This window comes from Jatropha curcas, chromosome 7, assembly GCF_041381405.1.
Source record: "Jatropha curcas cultivar XTBG-Jc1 chromosome 7, XTBG_Jcur_1.0, whole genome shotgun sequence".
Classification (NCBI taxonomy): Eukaryota; Viridiplantae; Streptophyta; class Magnoliopsida; order Malpighiales; family Euphorbiaceae; genus Jatropha; species Jatropha curcas.
Genome location: NC_143157.1, coordinates 25,767,692 through 25,779,087, shown reverse-complemented (window position 1 = coordinate 25,779,087; position 11,396 = coordinate 25,767,692). Strand labels below are relative to the sequence as shown.

Here is an 11,396-nt window from a genome sequence, read left to right as displayed (position 1 = left end):
ATTTTTAAAAGATAAAGATTCAAAAATATATATTAAAAAAAAAGGAGAATAATGAGTTGTCAAACACTGTGCATTAAAACGATGTAAATTTTATCCATTTTTTATTACCATAAATATGCAAAATTCATTGTAATTTTTTTTTTTTTAAAGCAAAACAGAATAGCTCATATTATTAGAATCGGAGAATAAAACGTTATTATATTAGGAGTATATACCCCATTTGGAAATTAGGCACAGAAATAGTCATTCTAGCAATGGTATGAGCAACGAGTAATCTGATTCGCTGATTTCTTAACAAAAACAAAAGAAATTTACTCTAAATCAAGGAGCAACATAATTAATTGAAGTAATTAATATCCTAAATTATAAAAAACTAAAGATAATTCAAACAAATTATCCTTTATCTCACATTATTACTCATATTTTACATCATTATATTATATTAAATATAAATAATGGTAAATTTTAAATAATTATTTATTACACCTTAAAATATTCAAACAACTTATATTTTATAATAAAATAGTTACTTTAAAATGACGTATGTTTTGAAATGAAACGACTAATTTACAAATTATTCTTTGTTTTATTATAATTTAGGAAATTAATTCATTTCTTAATCTCAATGCAAAAATTTTAAACGATTTAATTATATTTTAAAATGAAATTAGTAGTGTGTCGCTACTTCTATTATTTATAATGTTTACTGATTTTTATAATTTGACAAATTACGGAAAGTTACTCTTTATTTAATATTAACAACTAATTTTGTCAAATACTTACTAAAAAAAGAGTTAATTTTCACATATTGGAACAATTAACAACTATTAATAGCTAATTTTATTTAAATACTTACTAAAAAAGCTATTTTAAACAACTAATTTTGCCAAACAAGGCTAAAATCACACCATCCATTATTTCATGATTTATAGTGGATAATTTATCTTAGATGGTATAGAAAGTTTTATTTTCCTCTTATATTTATAAAAAAGAAGAAATAAAAATTTAAATTATACTTAATTGAATATAATTAAAGTAGTTGAATATTGATTTAGAAAAAAAATGTTCTGAAAACATGTTTTATCTTATGCTGCAATTATTCTCAATTTTGTAAAATGGGATATTAATAATAACAAAATTTTAAAATGGAATAAAATTACGGAATTAATTTATAGATATATATAAGTCTTGAGATTGACTTACGTAAATTTGATGTATGAGTTCAATTGCAAACCAAATCAATAAAAAAATAATTTTTTATTAAAAAAAGTGTATTTTGACCATATACCAAGAAAGAAAATAAAGTATAAAAAAAATATTTTAATTGATTTGGTTCGTGGGTACGGTCATTAATAACAAATCTGATCCTAATGTTTTGTTTGGATAAAGGAAGGGTGTAAAACAAGGGAGAATGTAAAACAAGAGAGCACGACATATTATTCACTTTACCTCTTCAGTTTATACTCTTTGTTTAGATTGATGGGAAATAAGAGGGAGAGAGTAAAATAAATTTATTTTACTTTGTCTGCACTCTCGCTATCTTATTTTCCCTCTCATTTCGGAGAGCAATGGTGTATTACGGTAACGATTTTTTAAATAGTTTATGTTAAAATGCTAAATATTATTTAAAAAAATGTTTAGCAATATAATGTTTATATTAGCTTTTAGAGATTAAATTAATATTTTGTGAAAAGTTAATTCATATGGGGTTTAACTTTTATCGTTTTATGAAAAAACACTCAAACAGCTAACTGTTGTTAAAACAGCTAATAATTATCAAAATAATTAATCTTACCAAACAGACTATAAATTGAATGGAGTAAAATAAGAATATTTTACATCCACTCACAAATTTACTTTCCCAAAATAAGGTATTTTGCAAAATCTAAAAAATTTTCACTCGTTATGCTCCATATTTTACATCCAATCAAACAAGTTGTAAGTTTTCATGTTTTATGTAAATGAAAATTATTTGAATCTTTAATTTTACGAACATAAAGGAAATCCAAAATTATCTATAAATAAATATTTTTAGATTAAATATATCTGACATAAATTCATTTCAATATTCTTCTCCCTCAATATGAACGCTGACTTCCCCAAAGTCGTTAAACTTAGATATCAAACGACACCGTGTCGTTGGTCGGAAGACAAAGAGGGGTCAAAGCCTGAAAGAGACAAAGCAGACTGCAGAGAAGTTTATAAGGAAACGGCAAGCCTTAGCAAAGGCAATCAAAATTGGCGGCACAATCATGAACGAAGAAAAGAATGGAAGAAGACATTAAAACCGAAACTAAAAAGTAGGGGCCAGTGGCTGATTTTAAAAGTGATTTGGTTTCCAAAATAAAAGGACAATTAAAAAATTCATTGAATAAAAATGGAAACCCAGAACTGCCTCGTCAATTCCATTAACAACAATAAAATCTTATTCTTGCCTTTTTCACTAACCTTTCCTTCGTCGTTCTTCTATATATCGCGGCCACCGATCTGTTTCTTTTCTCACGCTGCAAAACACCGTCTTGATTCTCTGCACAGGTGCGTTCTGTTGGCGATTCTTGATCAAATTGGGGATCCATCTTTTATATATTTGTTTTAATAATTTTCGGGTGTGTTTTTACCTAGCGAGTGGCATATGTTTCTGTTTGATGGCTTTTGAAAGATCATGGATTGGTTAATTTATGATGTCGGTTTTGTTTATAAAACTACAGTCTTTGAAATTTGAATTTCTTCCTCAGAAATCCCTAGTAAATTTATTCCCCATATTATCTCTCCTAGATTTCGATCCAATTTCAAGGAGATAAAACTCTTTTGATTCCTTGGTATGTATTTGTTTGGATGAGAAAGGATGAAATAGATATAAATAAGTAATAATTATTTGGTCTCAGGAGTGAAATTGTACTATTTGTTAATGAATTTATGTTTCTGTTGATTATATTATTTGATTTGTATAGGCTCAATCCCAATTCACAGAAAGCTTCCGTCTTGAACCTTGATTTATTGATTTTGACTGACATGTTGGTTTTATTCAAAAGTAACACAATAACATGTTCTTTTTTCTGGGTATATAGGTTTGTTAGCGTTTGATGCTAACATGGATTCGTGGGCACTCAACTGTTTGGAAGGGAACTTGACAAACGCTCAAAGCAGAGGGTTGAATCTAGACATAGATCTTAACTATCCACTCCCTCCTCAAATGAGTGCTCTTGATTTATCTCTTGGTTTATCCAGTTATACTCATTCTCAACAAGTTCAAGTTCAAGCTCAAGCTCAAGCTCATGGACATCAAACTACAAATGTTGTTGAGGTCCTGGATGATGAAGTTACTATAATCTCCCCAAGGGCATTTGCTGAAGTATGTTATTGTGTTAATTATTGTATATTCTTGTATCAGCCTAGTTTTTTTTTTTTTTTTTCAACTTATTCTCTTCTATTGTTTTATCTGTTGGTAGGCCAGGCAAAATTCTGAAAGAAACAGTCCTCATGGAATTCTCAGGGGATGCGCTGGTAATGGGCCTTCTTGTTCTCTTATTATGTTTGCATGTTTGTCTGATCATATGTGGATTTGAATTTTACCTATATGAAACAACCCCTGAAAGTTGATCTTATGAGTTTTAAGTAAAGCAACAACAGGTTATGCTATGCTCTGATCAATGGTCTTGCTGCAAATAGTATGTGCAGAAGCTTTCAAGCTTCAACCATCGGTACCACCACTGCCATTCACAAAGATGCAATGGCTTAACTGCTCAAAATAATCTTACTTGTGATTTCATGTTAAAGTTTTGCCCCTTGTGTACTGAATGGAAGCATATCCTGGTAAAAGTCCTAAAGAACTGAAATTGGAATTTATGTTATCCGATTCATTTGTTTGGAGGAAAAAATAATTCGTGTGAAAAAAAAAAAATTTAAACCTGGAATTTGTGTAAAATTAGTTTTAAACAACCAACTCATGCCACCAGGTGTAATTTACCATTTCTTTGTGCTGTACTTGAAGCAGTGACGAAGCTAGAATGTAAATAGAAAAGGGGGGGGGGGGGGGGGGACTCTATAACACATAAGTGAATGGGGACAAAGTGGTTGGTGTACTTTGGCAAAAGTGGAGAAACTAGGGTTTGAACTGTGAAAATATAATCAAAATTTTCTTTTTCCTCCTAAGAGGAGGGGGGATTGCCCCCCTCTTCCAATGAGCAGCTTCATCCCTGAATTCAAGCTGCTTTAAAATCCTTTTTTTTTTTTTTAATCCTTTATAATTGTTTAATCAAGAGTAACATAGAGACTTTCATTTATATTTTTTTTTTAATGACCAACCCAGTCAATTGCCATTGTGGTTTGGTTTGTGAGCATGGGGTAAATTGTATTGATTTATTTCATTGTTAAACTGGTTCTGGACAGAGTGATAGTATTACCTCTGCATGCTTCATTATTCAGGGCAAAAAGGGCCAATTGCTATATGAGGGAACATGAATGGCAGCAAACCTGCTTCTAGCCATTAAAATTTTGTTTCAATGGTACTTTGTTACCTTTTCTTCACTTCTGATCCTTATTAACATCTGTATCATAATCTTTTTAGGTTTTGTTTTGGGTTATACTTTTGTTATTCATTTTAATATTAAATATGCTGTGATTTATAAACATGGATTAAATATAAAAAATAGTTGCCGTTAACGTAATAATTGAAGCAATATTTTGTGTGTTCCTTGGAGTCACATTATTTCCTTATCCTTTCAAACAATTCACATTCCTGTTATTCTCTGGTTGTCCTTTTGCAACAAAACATCATCCTATCTATCCTTTTCTTTGATTTGGAATTGGTGGAGGGCTAGTATATTTAGTTTCCTAGTAGTTTAGCAGTAACTTATGCCTGTGCTTCCATTGGGAATTGACAGATGCCACCACTTTATGCAATAATTGCAAAAGAAGAATTCCAGATGACAGCCAGCCTTGCTTGAAACCAGGAACAAGTAACAGGAAGAAGGTATTTTTAGCAAACTTTTTTAAGATGATGATGATGGTGTGTTCTTGCTTGATCTTCGTTTTCTTTTTTCCTTTTATTTCTGGTTATGTCCTGACATCTCTTCTCTGTTAGGAAGCTTTTAAATTTTCGTTCTGCACATAAGTTGTCGAGTTTTCTGATATATTTTTGGTTATCACTGGTTGGTTATCTTCAGTTTTTTGTAGTAGTTGGTGATACTTCTTCTCTTTACTGTTTTGCTGCTTGTATTTCTTTTAACTGCTGTTAATTTCTTTTTCAAAATTTCCTTTAGCTCCCATGTCATGTGCTATTAATGTTTTGACTTAAGTGGTTGGACCTGTCATCAGTCACCTATTTGTATAAATCTGTTGAAAAGAATGATGTAAACCAGGTACAATATTTAGATATTTTGTGGGATTACTCTCAAGATTTCAAAAACTGTACAAATATGTTAAATCATGCAACTATTATTGGAGCCTTTAGCTGTATTTTTTTTTTCCCACTTTTTCCATAGGCACCATTAGTACTCTGTTTATCATTATTATTTTTTGGTACAGTATAAAGCTTTTGTGCAATTATGTAGTTCTGCTTCCATATTTCAAGCTAGGAACCTCTTTGTAAAGTTCCTCTTCTTATTGGGTCATTTGCTATGGTTATAGTAGTTACTTGTTTCCGCAACTCCTAATAAGCTTTTGTTTCATTTCAATGTTTTTAACTTCTGTGAAGTTTCATTTGCAGGCAAAGAATGTGTCCACGGTTCAAGAATCGTCCCAGTCTGTTCCGGTGCCTGAAGAATCTATCTTCAGTTGCCCTATATGCATAGGCCCTTTAATTGAACCAACATCAACAAAGTGTGGTCACATATTCTGCAAGGAATGCCTCCTCAGATCGCTAAAATCATTACGCAGCAAATGCCCAACCTGCAGGCAGAAGGTCGGAAAGCGATCCATCTTTAGGGTTTACCTTCCTACCACAATTGAATGAATTTATGATTGGTGAAACTAGGCGACAAATTAGCCAGGCTGACTGATAAAAATCTTCAATTGGGTTGATGACTGTCTAGGGAGGGACAATGAGAACAACTTTTGATTTTGGGGGGTGGGGGAAAGAATAACTAACCTTATTGACTGGCTGATTTAAGATGATGTACTCAATTTTGATTTGTTTATTATTATTATTATTATTATTTTGTATATAATGCAATCAATTGGTTTACTCCTTTGTAGTTGAATATGTTGGTTCTAATAATTGGTTAACTTGTATTTGAGATCATGTTGAATTTGAATTTTCATTTTATACTTTTATTCAACACGGATTATAGCTCAAATGGGAGTCTTATTTAAAGCATATGGTTTTTCTTATAATATAAAAATCAACATAAGTTTGATTGTCTGAAAGTTCAATTTGCTGATTCTCAGGAAATTCATTTTGCTAGGAGGATAAAAAACTTTTTACTTTCTATGGTTGCGTGTCAGTTTAAAATCAAATTTTATAAAAAATAAAAATTAAAAAAAGTACTTGAAGAAGTAATTTTTATTTTTTCTTTCCGTGAAAACCAATTTCACTATTTTAAGGCACCAAAATAACAAATTTCTATAGAGTTTAATAATAAATCATCTTTCTTTACATTTGAAAAAACAAAATTTAAAAGCCAAAAACAATAACAATAACAGTGCCACAGGATCCTTTATTTTTTACCATTTTTCAGTGGCAATTTTGGACCAAATACCTAAACCCAAACCGCCAAGCCCATTGAGCCCACGTCCATTTTCAATTTCAATTTCATCCCGATTTTTAAATTTTGTTTCAAACGTTTTCCATACAAAGCAAATACACTGCGCTCCTGCGTCCCTGCATCGTGTAGCTTGAGCGGGAGATCAGATTCCGAGAAAGAGAGAGAGATATGGAAACCATTTCTTCATCAGAATCAATTGATCTTGATTCTCTTCGCAGGTTTCTTTCCCCTTCTATATACAAATATTTCCATTTCTGTTTCAATACAATTTACTTTTTTAAGTTTTTATTTTTTGTTTGCGCGCTTTAATTTCAGTGGGATCAGAGAGCTCGAAGAAATTCACAGTAATTGCAATGAAGATATCGTCTGTGAAATTTCCTCTTCAGATTCTAACCAACTATTAAAAGACTGTGCTCTTCAGCTCGAGGTCAGCTTTTGAATCCTTTCCATTGTTTCCTGCTCTTTTCTTTTTTAATTTTTAATTTTCTTTTGCACCACAGTTCGCTGTTTACTTGCATATCTTTTTTAACTATAACTGGCAGAATTTTTATTTTTATTTTTTATGCAGAGTAAAGTGCAACAAATTGTGTCTGAGTGCTCTGACTTCAGTTTCTTAGGAATTGAAGATCTGGGTAAGTTTGTATTTCTCTTTTTATTTCCTCCTTTGTTTTCCTTCATTGCAGTTTAACCCTTTTAATATTTCTCATTTTTAAAAAATTTGGATGCCTGTTCAAAATTCAAAGGTAAGTGATGCTTATAAATTTTGTAAGAGTTCTTTCAATTTATATAAATTTTGGGTATTACAGGCAGCACTAAATCTATATTATCATAGGTTGTGTTTAGTTTATTCTTATTGATTTAGTAGCTTTCGCATGTCTTTAAGAGGATTTTTAATGGCAAAATGGAGTTCTTGCAGCCTGTTTTGAAATTTATTTTCTCTTTTTGGAGATTTAATAATTGTGAGTTTAGAATATTTATATTTGCGAACCTGAAATTTTATGTTAGAATGTGAGAATCTATTTCCTGTTCTGATTTTAGATTAGGGCATGTGTTGATGCAGATGCATTTGTAGAGCATTTGAAAGAGGAACTCAACACAGCAGAGGCTGAGAGTGCTAAGATATCCAGTGAAATTGAGGTTCTAACAAGAAACCATATGGAAGGTCAAAATTTATAATCGTTATTCTGACTTTTAACATTTAGCAAGCAGACACATTTATGGAGGTATGCATGTTTTTGCTGAACTAAGGTCATTTTATGTTTCCAGATTCTGTTCAATTGGAGAATGATATTGAATTATTGAAGTGTTCGTTAGATTTTGCAGCATTACAGGTTGGTTAGCTAATCAATGGAAATGCTAGTGTTTTCAAGAAAGATTCTTTAGCAGTAACATCATTTTGTTGACATAATTATGATTGTAACTCTTAATACTAGATTAGTGAAACTTTATCAATATTCCAATTGAATAGAGAAAGCAACTTTTGACAAGAACTTCCACTAACCTTTTTGATTCCCCTCAAATTCTGTGTCACTCTTATTTCTTCAGATATAATAACTGGACGACAATATAAACTATTGCATGAAGCTCAGCTTGTTTCCCTAGGAGCACTTCAAGTATTGATTCCGTCCATGATTTATTATACCATCACTTCCACATGCTTTATAGAAGAACATGTTGAGGTGTTAGTTATGTGCTTGAAGTTTGTTACTTTGAGCTTTTAATTTGAATCCAACATTTAGAACCAAGAATCAGAAATGCATTAGAATCTGACCTTCTGTTCATTGCAATCTGTGTTTTGTATAAATTTTCCTCAATATATAAGAACTTCTTTAGTCCCTCACATCCCATTTTCTGTATCTTTTGTAAGGATATGGAGAAAGAAAAAGAGCATGCTTGCGGAGAAGATATATCAAATTCAACAAATAAACTTGGAGAATATGAGTTTGAGGTATTATTATAATGACCCTTCAATTTACTGTCATTATTATTTGCACCCAGTGTAATGTTAGAATTTAAAATTGTGTGGGCAGACTCATAACATTTATGTAATGTTACCACCTTGATGTTGTGATGTGTGATAATATACAGATGTACTTACATATATGTGTACATGTTTGGTGTACATATCCAAATGTATTGCAATCCTTATCGACCTTGAGTTTGTAGAGCTAATGGCAATTCTGCTTACTTACTTACTGATTGTTTGGTCAATTTCTGAAATTGTTTCACTTTGTTGCTGTTCAAATACAAGTTTATGGGTATGTTCACCAACCTTGCAGATTTTGGAACTTCATAATCAGATTGAGGAAAGCAAAGTAATTTTGAAGAATTTACAAGATTTTGATTCTACTTTCAAAAGGCAACCAACTGATTCTGTACTTATTTTTATAGCTAATATATTTTGCACGACTCTTTTACATGTTTGTTTATCATTGTTATCAGGCTTGATACTATAGAACAAATTGAAGATACTATGTCAGGACTAAAAGTCATAGACTTTGATGGAACCAGTATTAGATTGTCATTGCGGACCTATCTTCCAAAATTAGAAGAGTTATTGTGCCAACAGAAGATTGAAGTCACTGCTGAGCCATCTGAAGTAAATCATGACTTGCTGATTGAAGTAGTTAATGGTACTATGGAGCTCAAGAATGTTGAGGTGTGGATACTTACTTCTCCTAAAATGATATTCAGTATTCTCCTCATTCATTTTGCTACTGATGAAAGCAAAAGGAAGGAGAAAGGAAAATAAAAAAAATAGGATGGCTGACCTCAATGGTTTCCTACAGTATTATATGGTTAAACGCAGTTTGTAATTGAAAACATTACATAATGTTAGATTGCAGATGGAGGAGTTTTGTAATTCTCCTTCTGTATGCGTGCCATCTGATATTGTCCTTCCTATTTATTGCTATTTGATGGATCCTGGGATATTTTTCTGACTCTCGTCAGTTTTATTCAGATGTTTCCAAATGATGTATTCATAGGTGATATCATTGATGCTGCAAAATCTTTCAGGTTTGTTTCATAATTATGTGAGCGGGATAATTATCCATCTTGCCTTAACGATATGGTGTATCAGCATTAATGCTTCCCCAAATCCATTGCTTTAGTTTCATTGGAAAATACTGTTTTGCTGTGTTGTAGGCAATTTTCACATTCGTCGTTTGTGGAAACCAGGTCCTCATTGGAATGGTTTGTAAGAAAAGTGCAAGATAGAATCATTCAGTGCACCTTGAGACGATTAGTGGTGAAGAATGCAAATAAATCAAGGTAAGGCTACTATATTCAAGGTAAAGTTTTCTAGTGTTATGGTTCTGAAATTGACACAAACCTATGGTGATATGAATAGATTGATGCAGATATATGATAATCTTAGTGAATAACATCATGATCCTTTGGAGTAGCTCTCTATTTTCTTAAAGCTTTTGTGGATTTTAGAATAACTTAGCTCCTAATGCAGGCACTCATTCGAGTACTTGGATAGAGATGAGATTGTTGTAGCTCATTTGGTTGGCGGAGTTGATGCATTTATAATGTTATGTCAAGGTTGGCCCTTATCAAAATCTCCGCTAAAGCTGATGTCCCTCAAAAGCTCAGATAACCATTCAAAAGAGATTTCATTAAGCTTTCTTTGCAAGGTTGAGGTGCGTAATTTTTGCTTTTGGATAAATTGTAATATTCTCACAAGTTGAAGCATCATGGTACCTCCAGTAGAATTTCCTAGTTGCCAAATAAGTTCCATTCATATATGATAACAATTCTTCTTTTATTTTTCTAATTTAAGAACTCAAGATGGCACAAGCACAATTAAAAAAAATGCAAGATTGACTTTGATAAAAGCCTGCATATTGCCTTCAAAAAATATATTTTATAATATATATATATATATATATATATATATAAATTATACAATTCACAATTTTTTGAATAATACCAATTTCCAAGTAACATAGCGAGTTTTTCAAGTTTTAATCATAAAGGCAAATTTTGTTAATGCTCTAAAACTCTAGTACCCTCCACGTACATACATACATACTATCTTGAGAACTACCTTATGTCCCCTGATGGATGATTTTCTTCGACCATAGATTGGCAAATAAAATAAATTGATTTCACAGTAAGAGAAAAATGGTTAAGGATGATGTATGCATGCCTGTTGTTTTATTCCCAAAGAATTGTAGGTTCAATTGAGCTTCTGGCAAAATGCTCCAAGCAAGGTACAACTGATAATCCGCTATCCATGTATTTGATTTTCATTTTCCGTTTGGTTTTTCTCTTCTGGTTAGGAAGTGGTTAATTCCTTGGACATACACATGCGGCTTAACTTGTTGAGCTTTGTGGATGCAATTGAAAAGCTACTTATGGAACAAATGCGCCTACAACTGCATTCAGACAGTGCTCCAAAAGTGTGACTACTGCTCTAACTTTAGATTATCACAGGGTACTATAAATTCCCAGATTTTTCAGCATTTGGTCTATATTGTATATATTTTTGAATACATTCTTTCTTCCAAATAATAGTCGTCTTGTCTCATCGATGATGTGCCGGAATGATATTTTTTGCAGCACAATTTTCTTATGGTTGTCAATCAATTTTCAAATAGTAGTTACTCAACTTGTGATCTGTAAGTCATAGATTCGAGCCACGGAAACAGCCTCTCTCTAAAAGTAGGGGGAGATTGCATATAT

The 11,396-nt window shown here is 31.7% G+C and overlaps 2 protein-coding genes across 2 annotated transcripts; both read left to right on the top strand.

Moving 5' to 3' along the window:
- Nucleotides 1-2,182: 2,182 nt before the first annotated feature.
- Nucleotides 2,183-6,184, top strand: LOC105633151 (uncharacterized). Its single transcript, XM_012215712.4, has 5 exons — nt 2,183-2,535; nt 3,069-3,352; nt 3,450-3,504; nt 4,884-4,972; nt 5,708-6,184. The coding sequence occupies exons 2-5, from the start codon at nt 3,092-3,094 to the stop codon at nt 5,951-5,953; spliced, it is 651 nt and encodes a 216-aa protein (XP_012071102.1). The 5' UTR covers nt 2,183-2,535; nt 3,069-3,091; the 3' UTR covers nt 5,954-6,184.
- A 578-nt stretch (nt 6,185-6,762) lies between these two features.
- Nucleotides 6,763-11,322, top strand: LOC105633150 (reverse transcriptase-like protein). The gene is made up of 12 exons (XM_012215710.4): nt 6,763-6,922; nt 7,020-7,131; nt 7,273-7,336; nt 7,765-7,866; nt 7,971-8,035; nt 8,572-8,652; nt 8,984-9,063; nt 9,147-9,363; nt 9,667-9,722; nt 9,852-9,977; nt 10,168-10,351; nt 10,994-11,322. The coding sequence occupies exons 1-12, from the start codon at nt 6,873-6,875 to the stop codon at nt 11,117-11,119; spliced, it is 1,263 nt and encodes a 420-aa protein (XP_012071100.1). The 5' UTR covers nt 6,763-6,872; the 3' UTR covers nt 11,120-11,322.
- The last annotated feature ends 74 nt before the right edge of the window (nt 11,323-11,396 follow it).